The 23,040-nt window shown below is 51.6% G+C and overlaps 8 protein-coding genes across 8 annotated transcripts; 2 read left to right on the forward strand and 6 right to left on the reverse strand.

Annotated features, from left to right (window-relative positions):
* Window positions 1-966: 966 nt before the first annotated feature.
* Window positions 967-2,350, reverse strand: AA0111_g7589 (hypothetical protein; the record flags this gene model as incomplete). Its single annotated transcript, XM_028653941.1, has 6 exons — window positions 967-1,031; window positions 1,083-1,355; window positions 1,407-1,575; window positions 1,625-1,769; window positions 1,822-2,008; window positions 2,059-2,350. The coding sequence occupies 6 exons, from the start codon at window positions 2,348-2,350 to the stop codon at window positions 967-969; spliced, it is 1,131 nt and encodes a 376-aa protein (XP_028504991.1).
* Window positions 2,351-4,910: 2,560 nt separating this feature from the next.
* Window positions 4,911-5,678, reverse strand: AA0111_g7590 (hypothetical protein; the record flags this gene model as incomplete). The annotated part of the gene is made up of 1 exon (XM_028653943.1): window positions 4,911-5,678. One exon carries the CDS (start codon window positions 5,676-5,678, stop codon window positions 4,911-4,913), a length of 768 nt encoding a protein of 255 aa, XP_028504859.1.
* Window positions 5,679-6,435: 757 nt separating this feature from the next.
* AA0111_g7591 (Methylenetetrahydrofolate reductase 2) lies at window positions 6,436-8,569 on the forward strand (the record flags this gene model as incomplete). Its single annotated transcript, XM_028653944.1, has 4 exons — window positions 6,436-6,522; window positions 6,578-7,314; window positions 7,365-8,182; window positions 8,292-8,569. 4 exons carry the CDS (start codon window positions 6,436-6,438, stop codon window positions 8,567-8,569), a joined length of 1,920 nt encoding a protein of 639 aa, XP_028504858.1.
* Window positions 8,570-9,232: 663 nt separating this feature from the next.
* Window positions 9,233-10,021, reverse strand: AA0111_g7592 (hypothetical protein; the record flags this gene model as incomplete). The annotated part of the gene is made up of 1 exon (XM_028653945.1): window positions 9,233-10,021. The coding sequence occupies one exon, from the start codon at window positions 10,019-10,021 to the stop codon at window positions 9,233-9,235; it is 789 nt and encodes a 262-aa protein (XP_028504861.1).
* A 939-nt stretch (window positions 10,022-10,960) lies between these two features.
* On the reverse strand, window positions 10,961-12,424 carry AA0111_g7593 (hypothetical protein; the record flags this gene model as incomplete). Its single annotated transcript, XM_028653946.1, has 3 exons — window positions 10,961-12,007; window positions 12,055-12,171; window positions 12,236-12,424. 3 exons carry the CDS (start codon window positions 12,422-12,424, stop codon window positions 10,961-10,963), a joined length of 1,353 nt encoding a protein of 450 aa, XP_028504860.1.
* A 523-nt stretch (window positions 12,425-12,947) lies between these two features.
* Window positions 12,948-15,452, forward strand: AA0111_g7594 (hypothetical protein; the record flags this gene model as incomplete). Its single annotated transcript, XM_028653947.1, has 2 exons — window positions 12,948-14,846; window positions 14,904-15,452. The coding sequence occupies 2 exons, from the start codon at window positions 12,948-12,950 to the stop codon at window positions 15,450-15,452; spliced, it is 2,448 nt and encodes an 815-aa protein (XP_028504855.1).
* A 378-nt stretch (window positions 15,453-15,830) lies between these two features.
* On the reverse strand, window positions 15,831-16,950 carry AA0111_g7595 (hypothetical protein; the record flags this gene model as incomplete). Its single annotated transcript, XM_028653948.1, has 2 exons — window positions 15,831-16,709; window positions 16,759-16,950. 2 exons carry the CDS (start codon window positions 16,948-16,950, stop codon window positions 15,831-15,833), a joined length of 1,071 nt encoding a protein of 356 aa, XP_028504854.1.
* Window positions 16,951-19,354: 2,404 nt separating this feature from the next.
* Window positions 19,355-20,628, reverse strand: AA0111_g7596 (hypothetical protein; the record flags this gene model as incomplete). The annotated part of the gene is made up of 6 exons (XM_028653949.1): window positions 19,355-19,498; window positions 19,558-19,595; window positions 19,707-20,085; window positions 20,150-20,183; window positions 20,248-20,273; window positions 20,362-20,628. 6 exons carry the CDS (start codon window positions 20,626-20,628, stop codon window positions 19,355-19,357), a joined length of 888 nt encoding a protein of 295 aa, XP_028504857.1.
* Window positions 20,629-23,040: the final 2,412 nt, after the last annotated feature.

Here is a 23,040-nt window from a genome sequence, read left to right on the forward strand (position 1 = left end):
GGTAGGTGACCTTTGCTGTTGGCCGAATGCGACTTTGAAGTTACGATGATTGTTTGATGTGAGATTGGGGATGAGTTTCTTAGGGGCAGGGACTCTGGAGTGGATTTTCGGGGTATTGGTTGGAGGTGAGGACGAGAGAAGTTTTGCGACTGCGAGGAGTGACTTGATGAGGTACTTCGCCTCCGCGGACGGGACGATGTGGTGGTGTTGTGCCGTGTGTCCTGCATGCGGTCTACTTCCACCGGGTAAATCATAATGGGTGACGTCGTAGTGTATTAAAGCGTAATCGAAAGTAGGTGTCGTTGAGAAGTCGTAAATATTAGTACACAAAGTACTATACATGTTCACCAGTTCAGTTGACTATATGTATACGCACGCACCACATGTTCGCCTGAAAAGCGCCGGTCGAGAGACCCGCAATCCCGTTACGAAGTGTCAGACCTGTCAACTCTGTTACATGGAGTTTCATGCAGTACTCGGCGACAACCAGAACAAGGCTGCGATATTATGCCCTCCGTGGCACGCTCGTCTCATGTTTTCCGATTTCTGTTACTCGTACAAATTGTTGTTCTGAATGGAGCCTGCAGGATAGAGACGGCGGATTGCGCTTGCCGCTTCAGACAAACCCGATGCGAATCAAGGGACACAACCATTTCCTGCATCGTAGCGAAAGTTCCCCTAAAACACAGATCGAGAATGGATTGTGAATTACAAGGTTGCGATTTTGCATAATTACTAATTCCTGCATGAATCTGAGAACTATTATTCTTACCACTGTATGATAAAAGCGAAAGAAAAGCTTCGCCCACACAGAGGTTACGAAGAACTTCTCCACCGCGAGTATCTGGTCCGCATAGCGCGGCCTCGATTTGGTATTCAATCCGCGATTGGTCTTTCGACCATCAGCATGACACATTCGTCTCCTAAAACTTCCTACGATTCGAGTGCTCCTCTTCGAAATGGTATCTACTCCATGTGGTCCACCTTGCGCTTCTCGCTGGCGCCCTTTACTACGCTCGAAAGATCGACAACTGCATCACATTAGTACGAACAAATGGCTAATTGGGGTACGGCGGGCTTACGAGGAAGATCCAAAGGGAAGTCGACACTAGCCAGCATAATGGCTAAGAAGATGTACCAACCGCAGAGGCAGGTAACGAAGCAGAATGCACCAGCAGCCTCAGCAAGCTTGGCAGCAAGAGCTGCTCGACCGTTTGCAGCCTGGAGATAGCTGCCCGCCAGAAGGCCGAAAGCGGGCACAAGAGTGAAGAAGATAAGGAAGAAGATCAAGTTCGTGCGGATGGAACAGATGAGGTAGACTAGGCATAGAATGCCCATCATTATGAGGAAATATGCTGTGAGAATGGTCAGAATCGAATTTCTGCATCTCTTCTTGGGTGACTTACCAAGACCGACGTTGAAGCCAACAGATTCTAGGCCTGTGCTGCCTGCGACGTTCGCATTGGCGTACGCGCCATATGAGTTGTAGAAGGGTTGGAGTGTGGCAGCGAAACCGAGCCAGAAGGCACCGAAAGAACAGAAGACAACGAAGGGGAAGGTATTGCCAAGAATCCACTGTATCAGTTGTCAGAGAGAGTCTTCAAAGGCTTCGAGAGCAACGTACTTCACCAAGACCACCGAGAATCATGAGTAGACCACCTGCAAAGTAGTACCATCCGGTGCTTGCTGCTCCACTTCCACCAGCACCACGCCATCCCATGAGGGTCATGCTCAAAGGATGCAAGGACAACAGGAAGCCGATGAGAGCGCTACCCAAAGTCAGCGTTCGAAGTTTCAGGTGTATATGCAGGGGGAACATACAGAGGCGTCGGGTTACCGAATGTCTTCCGCAGATCTCCTTTTACTTTGTTCGGTGGTGACAGATATAGTTTCTCAAATAGCTCTGGAGAGATCGAGATACTACCCGCTGTTCGGATCTGATGCAATGCAGTACCAGAATCGACCGAGGCGTCGAGGTGCGTTTGTCCGCCATATCCATTGCCGTAAGCTAGAGAGTGTTAGTTAAAGATGAACGTGTGTACCACAAGAGAGCCTTACGTTCTTGCCGAGAGAAGTCTTTCTCCAAAGCGTTGGGCCCGTCCATCATTCTAGTTGTCGACTCGTTTCTCGCAGTTGATCCAGCTGATAGAGTTTCTGCGTCTCTAGCTGTAGTCGCGCCGAGGTGGGCGTCGTTCGTTGCGTACTTGTGATCGTGATTGGAAGTCATACACGCGACGTGGTTGTCAAAGAGACCGCTTCCGTTGGAGTTGTTATTAGAATTAGAGGTATCGTAGTGACGATGACCGGTCGAGGACGTGGTAGTAGATGTTGAAGTCTCGTAACGTGACATAGAAGGCTAGGGAACCGGAGAGTAGGGTTGATATAGGATTGATGTAGGGAGCACACAATGGTCATTAAGAGTGTAGGTAACAATAGTGCTCCGCAAACCTTGAGGCACGGATTTCAATTCCAAGAAAGCGTAGCTGCGGACGAAAGCAAGGGATCATCACCGACTATGTGGCAGGTGCAGCCAGGCCACCCTGGTAGAACAAGAGTTTGAGGGCCAACCGCTGCGGTTCCGCGTTGTATTTGATGCACGTAGTCGAATTGGCGGGAGGGCAGATCTGCCCAGGCTAGAGCTTGGGGAGCGTCCAAGTCTTGATTCGCCGGAGTCATGAGGAGTGCCTCCTTAGCTGCGGACGTGGCTTCCCTGCCGATGCATCCCCTAGGAACAGCAGTGGCGTCTCGTGCAGTTACTTTGTACGCCCTGGACACTCCACCACCGATACCGTCTGAGCATCTCATGAGGCTAATGACGAACCTGTGGATGAACAGGTGGAGGAGGTCAGATTCATGTCAATGACGCTACGAGAAACATCATGTTTGTTTGTGAAACTCTTCACATACTCTTAGTTTCGCCGCATTGACAAGACCTCGCCGACCCCAATACCCAAAACGGTCGCAATGGCAATGGTACACATTCAAAGTCACAACGTGATCATGACCCGATGCAGCAACAACCAGTAAGGGATCAGCAACCCCAGGACGTAAGATCGGTTCTGCGGAGTCGAGTGGAGATGAAGCACGCGAATGCTGGGGACGCGTGCGGAGCCTAGACTTTGGAGCTAAATGATCGTCGGGCCGTCACTAATGGGGTTGGCTTTGCGGGGAAAACGTGCTAAGAACGCTAGATCCGGATGAGTGGTGCAGGCGTTATTTCCAAACGTCATGTCGCGCACGGCATCTCAAAGATATGCATGAGATTTCATTTTGCGATCTCATGGATGGTAATCGAGATAATACAAGGTTGCGGCAAGGTTGCACCAACGTCACTGGAGTATGCTGGGGTGTAATATTGCAATCGTGGAGGTTGCAGATTTATACAACGGGGACAATCTGACCGACTAACTCGAGTCAGTGCAGAATGTAGATAGTCCGGCCTTGTGCGGCAAAGCTGTCGTGTGTTGGTCGTATGTTCAACTTATGATCGATGAGCCACTCCCGTAGCGCCGAAATGCAAGGAAAGGCCCATAGACCTCAGCCCCCGCGTTTCAATACCGAGGTGCGCATAATGGCATAAGAATCTAGTGTGACTCGCGTCCAGGTGTAGGGTATTTGGCGAGTAGCTTGCGCTCATCCGACAACGTATCGGGAAGAGTCCAATGGTAGCGACGGAGACATTCCGCATATGATGATGTCTAACCCAATTCAGTTGACCATGGTAAAGCCTCGGGAATTAGGTACCATCCGCAAAAGCCGGGTTCCTGATGGAAGCGAGTAGGAGTTGACATCTGATACAAGATATTCTGCTCGTAATGTTGGGTGCTGCTGGCTCCATTCAGATTCGTAAAGAAAGTCCGGTTGACCCGAAATCGCACAGTCTTTTCCACATATCGTTCCGATTAACGCACTGTTGCGACTTCGTAGGCAGCAATAGGCAAGTTTGCCAGCTGTCCAAAACGCAGACCGCATCTTCCGTGGTCCCGAACCGTCAACATCCCAGTAGGACCGCAACCCAGCATACTAGCGGCGTATGCCGCACCCCTCTCTAGCATTCGGGCTTTGTGGAAGATGGCATCGCAGGAAGTAACTTCCACTCTGATGAAGAATTGTGTCCACTAAACTCACATCTTCTTGCAATTGCTCCACAAAACATTCTCCTGCTGCGTACAAACTATCAGAAATCGACGAATGTAACACGACGCTCCAATCAAAAGCCATGTCACGTTGGTCTAGGAGGTAAAGAGACACAATTTTTCAATAGCGTGGTGCATAAGGAGTTGAGGATTTCATGCCGGCAGTGCTCGGAGGTTTTCGGTGCTTTCCAGTGTCGAGATGCCGAAAGCTGATGGACCAGCGACAGGCGATCCGGATCGTCGGTGTTTCCGGATGTTTGATCGCTCAAAACTCTCTCTTCTGTCTTTGGCATCTCCTGATCTTCGTGAATACCATAGCTCAGCATGGGCATAGAAATCGCCGCCACTGCCTAGTGCTGGATACTGAGTTTGAGATAGTTCATCAGGATCAAGGGAGGTACAGATGGTAGCGTTGAGTGGAGTATGTACAACGATGATCAGATGAAGTTTGTGATGGCGGAGGGCATGCGTTCCACACCAGTCAAGCACGATGCAACCTCGACTAGAGAGCTGACGATTGGAGAAGTATTGAACGTGCTCTCACAGTAGATGGGAAGGAGTACTTTGGTAGCAAATACCAATGATAGTACCTGCGGACGTCGTGCTCTTCATATAGCATGTACACATGACAAAGCCAGTGGTGATGCCGAGGAGATAAGTAATCTCTTCCGGCCGTAACCTTCAGTCTGTCACCCCGTCCCGAATGTGATTCTTCTCCATGCACAGAAAGAAGCTGAGAGCTTCAGCACGGTATGTGATGATGCTCCGAGGCCCTCAAGCCCCGCCCACCTCTTCAATGACCTTCTTCAAATTCTTGATATCATGCGCAAACCGACCCAAGAACAAGCCGTCGACGCCTTCGGAAATCTTGGCAAAGGTGCCGGGCCCAGCGCTCCCTCCGTAGACAATCCTCGTGGTCCCGGTCCTACCAGCAGCCATCTTCCTAAGCTCTTTTGTCACATTCACAACATGGTCGGGGTCAGCGGGCTCCTTTGCGCCAATGGCCCACACAGGCTCGTAAGCCAGTATCACCTCGGTGTCGTCCGGTACTGCAGCCAGCACTGACATGACCTGAGGTTTACATTCTTGTATAGCTGCACCCACAGCTGCCGATGCGACGCTGTGATGTGTCTTCTCGCCAATGCACACCAGTGGTATCAAGCCGTTTCTTGCTGCTGCACCAGCCTTGTTCGCGACCGTCTCGTCTGTCTCGCCGAATGCGGCTCTGCGCTCAGCATGGCCAATCTCTACTATCCTTGCTCCTGCCTGGCGCAGCACCAGTGGGCTGACCTCGCCTGTGTATGCGCCCTTGTCTTCCCAAAAGGTATCTTGCGCGCCCAGGATGATGGACGAGGGCTCGAGGATGCGGGCAGACTCGGTGAGGGAGACGAAGTCGGGAATAACGAAGAGATCTATGCGCGCGTTCCAGGCGTCGCCGTCGAGTTGCAAGACGCCGCGAATGTAGGAGAGCGTGCTGGGCAGGTCGAAGTACATCTTCAGCGAGACGCCGACGAGGCGGCGGGGTCGAGCGATGGGCGGCATAGCAGCGGCAGCGGCGGTTCGTGTATGTGTGTACAGAGAGAGTGGAAGCTAGCCAGCAGCCACTCTACAAGTACTATGTACCAGAAATGAGATGTCTTGGAGCTGCGCAACTACGATGATCCGGGGTTACCGTAAAGGGTAAACCCGGGGATGGGAAAGCAAACCCGTCATCGGTGGAGGGGACAGGTGTGGGACGGACACGTTTGTGGGGCTTTCATGCCACATCCCATCACCACATGCAATGCCACATTATATTATGCACGATTCGCGACTTGCGACTTGCTGCAGTGCTTTCACCGTCTTCTGTGAATGATGCGCGTCTACCGCATGTCACGCATAGCCACGCGTTCTCCAATTGGTGTCACCTGCAGCGTAGTCATGGCTCGTCGCCGAAAATGCGCCTTGCTTGGCGAGGCTCCGATTGTTCCTCCGTACTGCGCTAACCTCTTTACTGTCGACCTTCCGCTAAGGAAAACTGCACATCAACGCATCACTAACCCTCCCGCTCACTGACTGACAGCAAGAGAGAACAGTGGTACATGTCGCGGACACTCGCAGATCGCTGGGCTCGCAAAAGATACTTTGGATAGCTCGTGGGGGGTCAACACCGCAGTACGCAGCATCCTTGCATATCCCGCCCTGAGCTCACCGCGGGGTGCATATTCCTCATATTGTCCTCTCACTAACGGTGCGAAGAATTGACGCAGATTCTCTTTCCTCTCTTCTCTTCCTTTACTTAGTCTTATACTTCTCCGCCATGCACATCTCTCAGAAACTCCTCCAGGCGAGAGAGGAGGGCAAGCCGACCTTCTCCTTCGAATTCTTTCCGCCCAAGACAGCGCAGGTAACGATACCCTCATAACCCCCAACACGAGGAGCGAGACGCTGACTTCATCTAGGGAGTTCAAAACCTCTACGACCGCATGGACCGCATGCATGGCTTCGGTCCGCAATTCATCGATCTTACCTGGGGCGCTGGTGGCCGCCACTCCAAGTTGACCTGCGAGATGGTCAAGGTCGCACAATCCGTCTACGGCCTCGAGACCTGCATGCATCTTACATGTACCGATATGGAAAAGTCCAAGCTCGACGACGCCCTCCGAGACGCATACAATGCCGGCTGCACCAACATCCTCGCCTTGAGGGGAGACCCGCCACGTGAGCGAGAGAAGTGGGAGGCAACAGCAGGTGGCTTCCGCTATGCGAAAGATCTCGTCGTCTACATCAAGGAGAAGTACGGAAACCATTTCGACATCGGTGTGGCGGGGTACTCCGAAGGCAGCGACGACAATGACGATGTCGACGAGCTCATCGACCATCTCAAGGAGAAGGTTGATGCCGGAGGAACATTCATTGTTACACAAATGTTCTATGATACTGATCTTTTCCTTGAGTGGGTCAAGAAGGTTCGTGCCAAGGGCATCGACGTTCCCATCATTCCCGGCATCATGCCCATCCACACCCATGCCGCGTTCCTACGGAGGGCCCAATGGACGAGATGCAACATCCCGAAGGACTGGACTGAGGCCCTGGAGCCTGTCAAGAACGATGACGTCGAAGTGCGTGAAGTCGGCAAACATCTAGTCGCCGAAATGTGTCGGAAGCTGATTGACGCTGGTATCACACACCTGCACTTGTAAGTCGTCCCCTCGTCACGAGAAGATGATCTTTCTCATACCTATATAGCTACACTATGAATCTCGCGCAAGCCACCCGCATGGTCCTTGAAGAGCTAGACCTCCTACCCGACCCCGAGTCACCACTAGAGAAGCCTCTTCCATGGCGGCCTTCGCTGGCGCTCAACCGACGAGACGAGAACGTACGACCAATCTTTTGGCGCAACCGCAACCGATCCTACATTGCCCGCACACAAGACTGGGACGAGTTCCCCAACGGTCGCTGGGGAGATTCGCGTTCACCCGCCTTTGGCGAGTTGGATTCTTATGGCATCGGTCTGAAGGGTACCAACGAGCAGAACATCAAGTTATGGGGCACACCAATGTCGATCAGAGATCTATCCGAACTCTTCGTACGCTATATGGAAGGAAAGCTCGAATCTTTGCCGTGGAGCGAACAGCCTATTACGACCGAAGCTGGGTCTATTCAGGACGATCTGATCAATCTGAACCGCCGTGGATTCCTGACCATCAATTCCCAACCTGCTGTCAATGGAGCCAAGTCTTCAGACCCGGTATTTGGTTGGGGCCCGCGTAATGGTTATGTCTACCAAAAGGCTTACCTGGAGGTCTTCGTCTCTCCGGAACACATCTCTGAGATCATCACGCGTCTCGAACGCGATCCTGAATTCACCTACTATGCTGTGAATAAGGATGGCGATTTGAAGACAAATGCTCCCAACGAAGGACCGAACGCTGTTACATGGGGTGTCTTCCCAGGCAAGGAGATCGTACAGCCAACCATTGTTGAAACAGTGAGCTTCCTCGCCTGGAAGGACGAGTTCTACCGCCTTGGACAGCAATGGGCAAACTGCCATGCAGGTGTCAGTCCATCGCGTTACGTGATCCAGGACGTCGTAGACACCTGGTACCTACTGAATATCGGCAAGTACATTCGATTACACTTACATTTCTCTTACTAATGCTTTGTTTGCAGTACACAACGACTTCCACGCAACCCGTGGCATCTTCCCCATCTTCGACGGTTTAGAAGTCAAGGACATGGATAAGCCGCTGGTCAACCCCAGCGTTGATCTTCCTAGCGCAAACGGAGAAGAAACGACAAAGGTAGTCAACGGCGGTAGCCACACCAACGGCACGAACGGCGAGCAAGCTGAACCCCATAAGGAGGAAAATCCAAGCCTAATTGATGCTGCCAAAGCAGCCGCTGTCGAGGTCACCAACGGCATGAGAAGCCTGGCAATGTCCAACTAGGCTTCCGTAACTCCAGGTCTTACTGCATTCAACACGCCAAGACCAATTTGAGATGAGTCTTCTTCTAAGAAATCTCCGCTCCTAGTCTGGTGTTCAACATGTTACGCCACAGAGCTCCTGCTTTCAGCAGACCTCTTTCATTTCAACAAGCGCGAATCTCTAGTTCTTTGTTCTTTGGCGTATATCGGTTATGGTTGGCATTGAAAGGAAAAGGTTACAATTTGCACTGCAATCATGCACAAGCATCTGGGAGGCGTCTATTCAACCCGACGACCGTCACGAAAGATATGGTGCGGGAACCTAAAAAGTTCAATAGCATAGTGTAGGATATGGCTTTCTAAGATACCCGGTCACTACCCTCAACGGTGGTGATCAATTTTTTTCACTACGATCTTTATCTATAACTTTGAGTAGATGTCTTCGAAATAGAATAGGGCGTACTATCTTCGAGTCTTGAGAGCTTCACTGCATGTGCAAAGGTTTTGAGACAAGCATATGGCGTACATTGTTGTTTCTCTATGTTTTGGGATCAAGTGTGAGTGTATAAAGTATGTGGAAAGAATTGAAATGTCGCGCCATCAAGACGTCTTAGTCGTACACACTGTTCCATCCTTTCTTCACCACGTTCCCTTTTCTCGGGTAGACGTGATGGAAGCAATGACTCTAAGAGCTCATCTCACTCTTGCCGCCGCCGAACAGGCTACTGAGCCAATCGAAGAAGCCTCCTGGGGCGTCATCGCCAGGTCCTTGCTCGCCGTTCTCTGAACCAGGCAGCTCAGGCATACCCGTGGGCTGGGGACCGCGAGTCAAAGTCTGCATTGTAGTGGGCAGACCAGGCATGCCGGTACCAGGGAAGGGGAACGGAGAGCCACCGGTGGGCATGGGGAAAGGAAGGTTGGTTGGGAAAGGAAGGTCTGATGGAGAAGGACCATCACCAGGTGGCTTAGGAAAGCCACCGGTTGGGAAAGGCATATCAGGTCCACCAGGGGGCTTGGGAAAGCCGCCAGTAGGGGAAGGCATGTCGGGTCCACCCGTTGGGAATGGGAATGGAGCGTCAGGCTGGCCTGTGGGGAGTCCTGTGGGAAGGCCAGGGAAGGCTCCCTCCGTTTCTGTAGGCAGAGCGGGAGTACCGTCTGTGGGCTCCGCCAACGAGAAGCTGGGTAGCGCGCTGCCGGCTCCGGGGCCCTGTCTTGGGGCGAGCTGGTAGTCGATAGCCAAGTTGCGGACGCGGTGGCGGACAGGTGGCATACCGTCGATGGGAAATGCTCCTGTTGCTGTAGGGAAAGGAATGCCAGATGCTGTGCCGGTTCCGATTGGGGCGAAACCGGGCATCAGCTCTGGAGGAGGAGCATGACGGGACTCCTTGGTGCCGAAGATGGCGTCGAGGTAGTCGCTGAATGGGTAAGCCGCTGTGGTGCTCGCAAGAGCGGCGAGGATGACGGCGTTTTTCATCTTGATAGTGATGTCTTTGATACGAGATGTAGAAGAAGTGTTTGAGACGGATCGAGACAGGCGATGTTGATAGCAAAGATGGTGGCACAGCCAAAAGAATGTATGTATACCGCTAGGATATCTAGAGAATGACGACAAGAGCGAAGAAAGGCCTGCCCAAAGAGAGTGTATGAGACAACTGTCTGTGAAGAACTGGTTGATGGCCATCCAACATGAGGCCAAATCCAGGGTATATATCCTCGTCCGGAGATTTCCAGTCGTGATCAACAACTCGTTCATCTAAAACCTGGTTCCCGCAAGCCCCAGAAAGCCCAGTCGTTTGACATTGCTGGAGAAGAACGCACGTGCGACCTGCTAGTTACAGATAAGATCGATCAAGCCTTTGCGAAGACGCGCCGAAGGGTTAGAGTAATCTCTGCGGGTTAGCGACAGGTCCCATCTGGCAAGCATGATTCGGAGAGTATAGTACGGGATTCATGCCGATCACTTCTGTAGTTTCGTTTGCGGTCCAATAGAATTATTGTGCGAGCCATAGGCGCGTTGTGAACAGATGAATAGCATTGGCCAAGCCGGTAATCAGCATAAAAGCAAGGCTGCGATGGCCATGGATAGATTGCATAGAGAGACCAACATGTTTCGAGAGAAAGGTCGAGATGCTGATGCCAGGCACGGAAGGGTCGATCGCGTATAATGGTACTTGTGGGTCCGTTTCATGCGTACGCGTAACTCGCCGCCAAGAACCAAATATCACCAGCTGATTGGTGCAAACACCTCCCGACCATGTATGCTCTGTAACAGTCACATCGTTTACTTGAGCATCGGGAGACCTGCCTGGTGTTTGGCATGTGGTAAAGGCGTGATGTGTGACGTATGCTCAGCGGAACGCAAAGATTGGCATCCAAAGTACGTCAGGCATCCTCAGGCATCCAGAGTCTCAGTTCATATCCACCCGATCCTCCTTGCAGCATAACCCCAGCCACTCAGTAGTGCAGTCACGCCTGTGAATGCAATCAGTGCTCCATATCCGCTACCATACGCAAAACCTGCACTCCAATCACCAGCATGTAGCAGAGCTTCTGAAAGCGGGCCGCTGCACAAGTTGCCGACGCCTTTCCCAGCTGATAGACACGCCCATACGAAGCCAGAATCTGCGCCTCTGCGCTTCTTCTGAGTGTCTGCGACGATAGCGCTCCAGGCGCTCGATTGACACCCAGCAAAAGCACCATAGACTATGCAGAAGATGTATAGCGGCGCCAGTGAGGTGGAAAATCCCCATAGGAGAAAGATGCCGACTGTTGAGCCCAAGGCAGAGACCATGAGGCAGGTTGTGACATGGTACTTGTCGGTCGCAATTCCCATGCAAAGACACCCGACAAATGCAGCAGCATTGACAAGAATGATTGTGACAGTGCTTTCGATGCTACCTGCACCAATGGACCGGGCGAAAGTGGGTAGATAGATTGCTGGTAGAAAGAATCCAAGGCTCTGGATGATATTGCCGGACTGTAGAATCAGGTAGTTGGAACAGGTCCAGAACGACAGGTCGAAACCCCTATTTTGCGATGTTTGAGACAACGGAAGGCGAGGTTTAAAGAAGAAGACTATGGGGAAGTTGAGAGCCACGAAGCTGAGTGCGCATACTCGTAAAGTCGTCCGGAATCCGTAGGAGTGTAGCAGCCACTCAAGTATGAGAGGAAGAATGGCCCCGCTCAATCCCAGGCCGGCCATAGTAGCTCCATAGGCAAATCCTCTTCTGCGTACCCACCACTCTTCGATGTTGAAGAGAATTGGCGTCCATGCGAGACCACCGCCCAGTGCATATAAGATACCTTGAGTGATGATGAGGTGTGTTATGCTCGTTGAAAGTGATCCAAGGCCCAAGGCAAGGCAGACGACTACTAAACCAACTGGTGTGGCCCAAATGCGAAACTTGGGAAAGTACTTCAGTACAACGAACCATATCGCAATATCCATGTACATGATACCCTGGATAGGTCTTAGTCTTGGTCTTTGAATAAACTACTAGGACATACCATTGCACAAGTACCCACAACGGCAACGTTGCTTTGGCCAGAGAACTCCTCACTAGTAGCATAGTATTCTTGGAAGACACCGTAAGAGGAGGGAAAGCCCCAAATCATGGCCTCCAGCTGCAGAGGTGGAGTTGCGAAGTCAGTGTATGTCTGACATGCATTTCTTGCACAGGAGACTTACCATGAAGCAGGAAAACAAGCAGAGCCATGCATCCCTGCCACCATCAGTAGGCGGAAGTGAGAATCCATTGTCGCTAGTTGGTTGGGATTGGTCGTTCTCTTGTAATAGTTCAATGTCTGTGGTTGCAGCCGAAGAGGGTTGTTGTGGGTAAGTGGTCAAGTCGACCTGAGTACTCTGAGTTGAAGCCATTGAGTGTCTTTATTCGAGACCCAAGGCTGTACCAGCAGACTCATACTTATGTGTATCCTTTGTAGCACGGTGGAGTCGGTAGTAGCGATGTTAGCTTGTTTTTCAATTGTACATGTAGGGCGCATTAGATGTACGGTTCAGTGGGGCTCGGGAGCCCTAAGCTCTGAAGCCGTCGGAAAAGCGCAAGAGTCATGGATGGTAGCGGCACTGGAGCACACATGGCAACATTGACGATGGCACTGTCGTCATCTGACATGTCTTCACAGGCAGTGTTGAAGGATAATCCGATGTGATGTTTGATGGTGTTCTTGTTATGGAGAAGCTAGGCTGGACGGCTCTTGGCATGATACAGGGGCGCTCCAGGAGCGGAATTCTAGCGCGACGCGACTTGGGGATTGACGCGCCTTGACCAGGGCATTCGCGACCTCGAGACATTTCCTCATACCACAACCATGATGCATTCTCAATAACAGACACCAACCAATTATTAACCTGTAATCCAAAACCACCCCCAAGTGCCGACATGGATGACTCGCCGCGATCTTCTAAGCGGAGAAAGCTCGATACCTCGGAGCGCACCGAACCGAGCCCATCAACAAAGCCGTCGACACGGAAAGCCTCTGGCAGGCTTGCGACCAAATCCGTCGCAAATACGAACGGCGACGCTGCACAGGATGAATTCAAGAAGCCAGCATCAGTACGCAAGGGTCGATTGACCAAGGGCGCAACAAACGGCACACCGGCGAAGCGTGCAGCAGCGGCAGAAGAGATTGATGTCTATGATGATATCGAAGGCGCATTGAACGTTGCAGCATCCTCGCGACCAGTCCGAGCCCACAAACCGACAGAGAAAGCATCCAAAGAGAACACACCAATTGCTGCGCAGAACAAGGAGGAGATACAAACAGCCATCCCGCCCAAGCGAGGAAGGGGGCGACCTACGAAAGCGGAAGTCGCAAGTCGGAACGCTTTGAAAGAGGCAAACGATGCAAAGGGCGAATCGAAAGATGCTGTCACGCCTGCGAAGGCTGCCCGAAAGCCAGCTGCGTCTGCGCGCAAACCAGCAGCTCCACGAGCAAGTGCTCGGAAGAAGAAAGAGCCTAGCCCTATCGCAGAAGAGGATGAAGAAGCAGATGAGCTGCAGAACAACACCAAGGCCACTAAGACCTCGAGGCCACGCTCGATACGGAAGCCAGCGACCGGTACAAGGAAAAAGGCTACAGCGCTGGAATCAGAGTCGGAAGAGGCAATTGCAGCGACGCCCTCCAAGTCGGTCAAGCGACGAAAGCCTGTAGGAGAGCAAGCAGTCATACCGGAGAGCGCCGACGAACTCGGCGACGGCTCTCCCACAACCAATAGGAAGCTGACTGCTAGTGAACGAAGACGCTTTAACCGCACTGATCATATCGCCAACAATGACGAAGAGCGCTGGTCGAATGCGGAAGATCAGGCCAACGGACACGACGAGGACGAAATGGATATAGACGGGAACAGCCTCCTGGATAGTGTGCTCGACCCCACAGAACCGAGTCCTTTCAATAAGCCTACTTCAGCTCAGAAAGAGAAGCTCACGCCCTCTGTCATCTACAGTAACCTGGCGCTTGGTCGTGAGCTTGATCTACTAAAGACAATTGTCATGGACCGTATTACTGGCAAACGTCCTTCACCTCTGGTTGGTTTAGACGATGAGTACAAGTCTGTGTACCAACTTGTCGAACAGACCATCGCCGCTGGTGAAGGCAACTCAATGCTTGTCATTGGAGCTCGGGGCAGCGGAAAGACGGCGCTCGTAAACAAAGTCCTCTCTGAAGTCTCCAAAGATAATGGTGGCCAATACCATGTCGTACGACTCAACGGCTTCGTTCATACAGACGACAAGATCGCACTGCGAGAGATTTGGCGTCAGCTGGGCAAGGAGATGGACATCGAAGAGGATGGGAGCGGGCCAGGAAAAAACTACGCGGACACATTAGCGACGCTGCTCGCTCTACTTTCTCACCCATCGGAACAGACTGGCGAAGTGACTGACGAGGTCGCCAAAGCTGTCGTCTTCGTAATGGACGAGTTCGATCTGTTCGCTCAACATCCCCGCCAGACATTGCTTTACAATCTCTTCGACATCGCACAATCACGAAAAGCGCCCATTGCGGTACTAGGACTAACGACACGTATCGACGTGACCAACAGTCTCGAGAAGCGAGTCAAGAGTCGCTTCAGCCATCGCTATGTGCATCTCAGGCTAGCAACGACTTTTACTGCGTTCCAGGAAACATGTAAAGCCTGTTTGTCAATACAGCCGGAGCAACTGAGCGTCGAAGAGAGAGGTATATTAGAGGGCGGTACCAAGAGTACACCGGCAAAGAAGGGAAAGAAGAACGACACAACAGAAGATGCGCTATCACAGTGGAACGCCAACATATCCGTAAGTTCCTCAACAGTTCACTACTGCGACGTCATGACCAGGCTGATGATCTACTAGGAACTCTTCTCATCGCGCTCTTTCCTTACCCAGCATCTTGCGCCGTCCTTCTACCTCACGAAGTCCGTCCCACAAATCCTAACCTCCTTTCTCCTTCCCACCGCGACACTCTCACCCACCACACCCTTCCAACCCGCCAACGTACTCAACTCTCCGGATTCCAAATTGTCCCTCATTCCCTCACTTTCGCAGCTGTCTCTCTCCCTTCTTATCGCTGCCGCAAGATTGGATATTATCCATGACTCCGACACGTGCAACTTCAACATGGCCTACGACGAATATGTCACTCTTGCATCACGAGCCCGCATTCAGTCAGCAGCTGGCGGACTGAGTTCGAGTAGCGGAGCGAGCAAAGTTTGGGGCAAAGATGTAGCGAGACGAGAATGGGAGGGTCTCGTGGACCTGGGTTTGATTATGCCGGTCATACAAGGACAGGTTGGCGCTTTTGGGATGGTGAGATGCGATGTTGCTTTGGAAGAGGTGGGTGAGGTATTGAAGGGGATCAAGGGTGGTGACAAGGGCTTGGAGAGGTGGTGTCGGAGTATTTGAATTGGTTGAGTTGTCTTCGTCAGACATGAAGACCAGTCTTCTATTGGATTCTTGTCGGGATAGCATAGCGCTTATGATTAGTGGTCACCCACAGCAACAATGATTTCTGTTCCGTCGAGTGCGAGACGTAAAGATCGTCTCTTTTTAGAAGCATTTGGAAAAGGCGTTAACCACTCGGATGATACAGTGGGCGTCGTTTTTCTTTGCAAGTGCAAGGACAAGGAAATAGCAAGGAATGGCAAGACGGAAACCACGAAATGGCGCATCATGATTCTGAAGAGAGAGTAGAGCGGTGTATGACTTTTGTAGCATAGATGTAGTATAGTCTCGTATCAGCATTAGATCCCCATCTTCTTATACCCTCATCACATGCTCATACTAACGGCCCCAGTAACTAGCCCACTTACTCTTTCCTCCAAGCACCCCCACAAATTCCCTCGCCACAATCCGGCTCGTTTGTTCACTGGGATGTAAAGGATCATACCACATGAAGCTATCCGGGCTATCCGTACTCGTACAATTACTTCCCTGCGCATCGCACAAATGCTCCACACCCTCAACATTAAGCGGCGCCCCCGTCCCGTTCAGATAGCTCGCGGGGTTGTTGTATATATCCGTCATAAGCGCGTTCACGTCGAAACTAGCGACATTCGCATCTTCCCAGAGTCCGTCGATTTCAGCTTCAAAGGGTGTGCGGTACTTGTAGACTTGATTGAGTGCCGCAACAGTGTTCTGCATGCGGCCATGAACTTCGGTGAGGTTCTTGCCAGGGACATCGGGATAGAATTGTGTTGCTTGTAGACCACCGTCTTGAGGCTGCTGGTACTGAGGGAGGAGCTCGAGTGGAGCAAGGTTCATGATGACAAAGTTGCGGCCTCCGTTCTCGTAGAGGCGTGTGATTTGGTCGTAGATACAATCCATGTAGTCTGCGACGGTCTTGCCGGGGACTTGACTGTCCGTCAAGAATGCGCCGTTTCCAAGATCATTTGTTCCAATCCAAATGGCATACACAGTGCTGGAGGCTTTTCCAGTGAAGAACTTTGTACCATTCGCGTTGCTAGCTTTGGAATCTGCGATGAACGCAGGGAGTTCGTACCCAGCAATGTCCGGGAAGGGTGCATTTATGGCAGAGAAGTAGCGTGGTGTTATTTCGTTAGAGCACACAGCTCCCGAGACGGCATAGTTGTAGAGATTTGTCTTGGAGTAGATGCTAGCGTAACGAGCCCAAGAAAGGCCACCTGAAGCAGTGGCTAGACCCTAGGTGTTCTTAGCAAGAGGTAGGAAGTTGTGCTAACGTTCGACTTACCACCGGCTGCTGCCATGCCACAGGAGGCGCAGAACCATTGTTGTTGATGAAGTATCCAAGTCGATTCTCATCCGTGTAGCTGTCACCAAATGTCACCAGCGTCTTGAACTTCCCGTCACGCCAACCCCCTGCAATTCCGCCAGTGATCGCTAGATTAGCGACAAGCAATCGAATCGACCAAGAAGAAACCATTGTGATATTGCCTAGTTGCCGGTGATTACATTTGCGCCGAGAGTTACGCAAGTACTTATACCGCTAAATTTGCGGAGGCTGGCGGGACATATCCAGTGCACTAGCCATTCCTTTCCGCCGATACATAGGGCTCATTCGGGACGGCAGATATTCCATGATCAATTGCAGCTGGTACGCGGGGAAATTGGGGTACGCCAGCCCGGTTGTACATGGGAAATGATGTCGGTCGCGGGAGCTATACGCTTTGTGGGTGTGGCTGGTCGGGAATCAGGCTAAAAGGTCTGCACGTTGCGCAGCTCGATCGAGTACTGTTGTCGATGAACCGGAGATTGAAAGCTGCACCAATAGCACGCACTTCTACATGTCAACATTGACTACTTGCGTTCGATTTTTGTTCTTGTGCTCTAGTTATTGCAGCTCAAAGCTTCGAGCTTGCCATGGCCGATTTGGCATCTGCCATCTACGCAGCTGACGATGATGGTTCATCAGACTGCTGCGACATTGCGTGATGCATAGATCCAACACGCAGCTTGTGGGTCTGGTGCAAAGTCGATCTGAAGAGATACGATGACGTCGTCATTGCTTCAGAGGTTTGTAACGTCCTGGAGGGATGTCATCGGGGAACCGCCGAGTTCTGCTTCCTGTGGCTCCCAGCCGAGGTCTGGATCCAACAGAAGCCTGCGCGCGTATCCCGGGATCGCAGCCATGTACCAGCCTACGCGCGCAAGGCTGTTATGCCGCCTCCCGTTAAACTATTTCGGACGGCTTGCGAGGGTATCGTAAGCGCCGTTCAATTTCAAAGTTCCTGGTTCAACCTAATGGATGTAGTACCCAAGGGGGAGGACGAAGAAAGCGATTGTTCTACGCTCTTTTGATGGTGTCTTATTGTGTGCTGTTCTCTCTATATGCTTTGTCTAAGGATGGGGCGTCGTAGATTTCTTTTTCTGGGGACGGACTCTGCTTATCGCCAGGATGTCGGAATCGCAGACCGAACGCAAATCGACATTTCGACAAGACAATGTTGTGCACGCCAATACTGGCATGGAAGCGTCTCGTTACGAAGCCGTTAGTTCAGCGTAGGCTCCCTGAAGATATCCGCTTCCCCGGTGCACGCGTCTTGGGTAGGTCAACGCTGGTGGATACTGCTAACTATATTGGACCAAGGCAGTCGATAGCCCAACGTCAATACGTGGTAGTGCTTTAGGTGAAAACAACTGCATGCTGAGTTAGTAGTAAGAGAAAACACAGATCGCCTTTAGTGAAGGCTTCGGCATACCGAGTTTTAACCGAATAGAGATGAACCAATGCTGACGAAGTGGTATCCTGCTGTTCGGTCTCAAAGGCGTTGAAGTCTAGCCAAAGAAGTGCCCCATCGCAGCGCATATTTCGCTACCAGACTGTCGGGGAAATTGACCTGAGACCGAATAAACCTACCGAACAGATCCCGGCCTTGTTGGATGACTGTGTTTGTGGCTTCTCGCCCCCGATTTGTGGAGTGAAGAAGCGATTTCGAAGGTTGACGTAGGTGGTCTGGACGATGGTTCCTTCCTTAGAATCGAACAAACACTCTCCAGGGCCACTAGCGTCCCATAGCCTGTCCCTTGTCGCCCCACCTTCCCTTGTCATCAGTTTGACCCTCTCTGCTCTTTGAGTTCTCACCCTCGGCACCTCCTTCGTGTACACGCAGCAGCACCCCAGTGTCAATCCTGCATCGACATCGTGCATGTCACTTGTCGACTTTCACTCTCTTCAGCCTCTCCAGCAAACCACCATCGCGCTCGAATCAGGCGATACAGCAGCTTGAAGACATACTCGAGTATGCCACAAACACGCGTTCGCCTCCGAGGAGTTGCCTTAAGGGAGCCGCCGCCTACATGATAGAGTAATGCCTCCAACCTCGTCGAAGCGAGGCTTGTTGCGGTCGGCGCAACCTGCCCACCCAGCGAATGTTGAGAATATGAACTTAGCTTGCTTGGAATTAGCTTGCTTGGAAGACAGCAAGGCTGCTATCAGAATCCTTACTATGACCCTTTGTAAGCATGTATGTGAGAGTTAGGAGGACATCTGAATTTCTTATCAGCCTGGCTGGTTTTTGAGCATTCGGAGTTAGCTTGTTGATGTTTACTGGACACGATGGAGTCGTGTAGACTACCCTGTCTTCGTCACACAGTTCTGACATCCACAGGAAGATGCTCGTGCTCCCGACCATATTGGCCATCCCTCTTCGCCTCACGCAACCACGGCCCTGTGCACTCGTGCAATCTGAAAGATCCGTAGTGCAATGCAGCACCTACATCGACGTCAATAGATGCATGCTGCATTACCGGGTGCTTTTCCGACCCGTAGCGACATATCTGGGAGCAGGTTAGACACACACACACCATCAATTGGGACGAGTCGTCATTTACATCTCGATATATAGCTTCAGGCTCACGTTCTGGAGCTCTGTCCGGACTTCTTCCATCAGAGAGTCAAATTCTGCGGCTGTACGACCAAGAGTCGATGTGAACGGCCATAGCCCAAGAGATTCGAGCAGGTCACCAATCATCTGGACGCGTGAACGTGCGGTCAGCAGAATTTCATCTATTACAACACGGATATACGTACCGCGACAGAATCTCTGCCGAGGCTGGCTTGAGCGGGATCTATACGTGACTTCTCAGCACTGTTGTGGAATAGAGCATAGGTCTAAGAATGGCAGAACACGACTGGCCACAGTAGGAGACATGATACGAGATGCAGTAGAGAGGCCTTACCTGAGGACCAACCACCTATATGTAGCTGCACCACTTCGACGTCAACATCTCGGTATCTATTATCGAGCAACAGCTGCTTCAACCGACGGCCTATCCTTGGGTCACGATCCATGCTTGCCATAGCGCCCTGATATGACTGCCACCATCTTCGCACGGCAGACTGCTCCGTAAGACTTCCGTTATGGGATTGAATAATAGGCAGGAATTCCATCATCTGAACCCAACCTGTCGGCTTCAGCAGCAATTTCATATCTCTGATATACCGGGCCCATCTCTCGGTCTTGATACCTGGGAACACGAATCGCGAGTGTATGAGGTCGTAATGGTTCGCCTGGAACAGTTCGGGATCGCGAAGAGGGTCGTTGAGATTATGGCAGATCTAAATTTGTGTATACCAGGTTAGAGCATGCCTCATATTCAGTTCGTATATGGACGCTACTAACCAGATCTAAGTTTTCGGGTTGATCTGGGAGATCCCTAGAAATAGGAGGTCGGCTCAGTTTTTGTTTGTGGGTGGACTCCGGATATGGCCTTTACTCACATAGGGAATATATCGACAGCAGTTACCTGGGAATGTCAACATCTTCTCAGCGGTACGAGGCCAGTACCAACGCCGGTCTCTTGAATTGTGCATATGGTATGATCAAGTACGCACCTCGCAATCCTCAAAGTCTTCAGCGCATTGGACAGCCCAGTCTCCATTACCGTAGCCGCACTCCAAGATTGCAGAGGGGTTTTCCACTGACACTCTAGAGGAGAACAAACTGTCGCCGAAGATTCTGGCTACAAGGCGATGTTGAGCGGTCAGTCTGCTCTCTTCGCGGTCGTCGATGGCTATAGGTGCGAAGTAGATCTTCTCGTCAAGGGAAATCCTTTGGAAGACTCGGCCGTGGACGCTGACTCTTTCTGAATCATCACTCATTGCGATTGAGGTCTTTGACAAGAGACTCGTGACTTAGGAGCACCTGACGACAGCTCGCAGTCAACACCACCGACGAAAAACGACTACGCTAGATAGGATGTGGTAAGTGACAGGGATGGCTCAAACCTCAAAACGATTTCAAAAGGACAGCAAGGCGCTGTAAACCTCGTGGCCTGCAGATTGCTATGAGCTGACGACAGCTCGGCAAAGGCGCAAAATTACCCGATATCGTGGCGAAGAGAAACGTCACTAAAGCATGCTGACGAAGTCGCTGCACGTCTTGAATCACAGATATCGAAGCCTAGACACCTCTCATCCCACGAAGTCAAGCGCTATCTCTTCAGCTTGCCGTTAGACATTAGGACGATCCCCAGTATCCGGTCACATGTGTAGCTTACAAGGCTACTGGACCGGCGAGAGCCACATCCGTTGTGGGATGCAAAATGATGGGCAGATCGCTTTACTGCTTCCATTTCAACACCCTGGACGCAAGTAGTCAGATCAGAATGAGGCGTACTGCCACCAGGGGCAAGCAATCGGGTCTATAGCTTCCAAGAGTAGGGCTTGCTCGAAGACTCTTCGACAATCGTGCGGCCGTGAGACATCGTTGAAAACTCGTATCCCATAGGCCATGATGCCTGACACACCGGCCTTTGAGGTACATACCCTACAGTAGGTCGAAACATGAGAAGACCCACCATAGTAGACCTACCTGCCTAGGTCTGCCTCGCCAACCACACACTTTAGGTAAACCTCTCATCGGAAGAAATTCAGCCGCCCAATCTGCGATTCGCCATTAGAACAGGCATTACTTACGCTAGTGTGCGAATACGGTCGTTAATGAGCACGTGGTGCATGGCATGCATCAGGTGGGCGGATAGCCCCGCTGACAGTCTCCTCGAAAATGACACCGCTGACATGGCCTCGGGATAAGGGCAGGCCCATGGAAAGCCACGTCACGACGTCATTCCTGTGGCTGCTGAGGATATATGAAATACTCGGATTTGGCACCTAAGAGGCGCTCATTGCCTCGACATCCGGACTACTTCACGGTTATGGGGATAAGTGCTATGACTGCGCTGCCCTGTGCGTTCGTTGATCCATGAATCTTAACACCAGAACTGCCGGTTAGTAAAGATGCGCCTAGTGTAGCCTGCGCTCGGCCTGCTACATATGTGGCCAGAAAGGATGCGGCCCATTATTCTCCGAGCTTTTGGCGTAAAGTCGACAACTTCACACTCGTCGCCGAGCCTCCTGCGAGTAACACGGCCAATTAGTGCTCTTGCACCACAGTCCACGCGCGTTCGACTGACCCAATGGAAAACTTGTGCAAGATAGGCGACGACACGCAGTCTGGATGGATGGACTAACCCCACGCGTGCGGCTTCTTTTCTGATGAGGGAATGCAGTCTGCTAGTATTATATTCGGTATCGAACCCAGTGACGTCCCCTGGCAGCGAGTTCAACCAGGGCTCTCAAGATGCAATCGACCTTGAACAAGGAAAAGGTATCTCATTTGTGCCGGATCAAGGGAGCGGAATGAAAGTACGTGTGGGTTATATCGACTTGCATCTATAAGCGTTCCGTACCCGCAATCGTGCATCCACAAATCCACTCCTACAATTATCCGTGCTGGTATCACGATAACGATCATCCTGAGCCGCCTCGCGAAATTTTTCCATTCCTGTGAGAAGCAGAATCGTGGCCTACCACTTGCTGTGATCAGTCAGAGAACAATACAATATTCAGGCATCATAAACCAAAAGTTTTCCTACTTTGATAGTCCGCACCAACAGAATTATGAGTCGGTTTCGCTAAAGTGCCTCCAGATAAAATGTTACTACCAGAAGGATCGCCACCCAGCACACACAAGCTCTGCAACCCACTACAGCCCAAGGAAACTCTGCCCTCTACTTTACGATGGGACACCCCTCATGTGGTAACCGGCGTGACGTCGGCCATGGTAGCTCCCGACACACTATGTGCATCCCGATATCCTTCTTCTCTCCATCCACTAAGCCCATGTCTTCTGCTCTTTGATCAGCGGCAGTAATAGGACACAGTCTACGATAGGCGTATTGCAGAGGACCTCGAGGCTCGGTAAGGTAGGTACGCGAATGTTGAAGGCGGTCAAAGCCGTCAACGGGCCGAACCGCGCATGATGGTCGTATACAGCGTGCAAAGACTGGTGTCCTGCACGCTCATGCACGAAGGCGCTGTGGAATCATTGGCTATGGGAGAGAAAATGGTGGTCAAGAAGCGGTGACGATGAGGGTCTGGGTCGGCGTTGTCCTCGGCATGACGCAGATAGCTACAGAGCTAGAATGATCCTGGTGCAGTATCGTGTTTGCAAAGGATCGGTGATGCGATCAACTATGCATAGATGGACAGTGAATCTCGGGCCGGGCGTTG

The sequence above is a fragment of the Alternaria arborescens genome, assembly GCF_004154835.1.
Source record: "Alternaria arborescens strain FERA 675 chromosome Unknown contig_17, whole genome shotgun sequence".
NCBI lineage: Eukaryota > Fungi > Ascomycota > Dothideomycetes > Pleosporales > Pleosporaceae > Alternaria > Alternaria arborescens.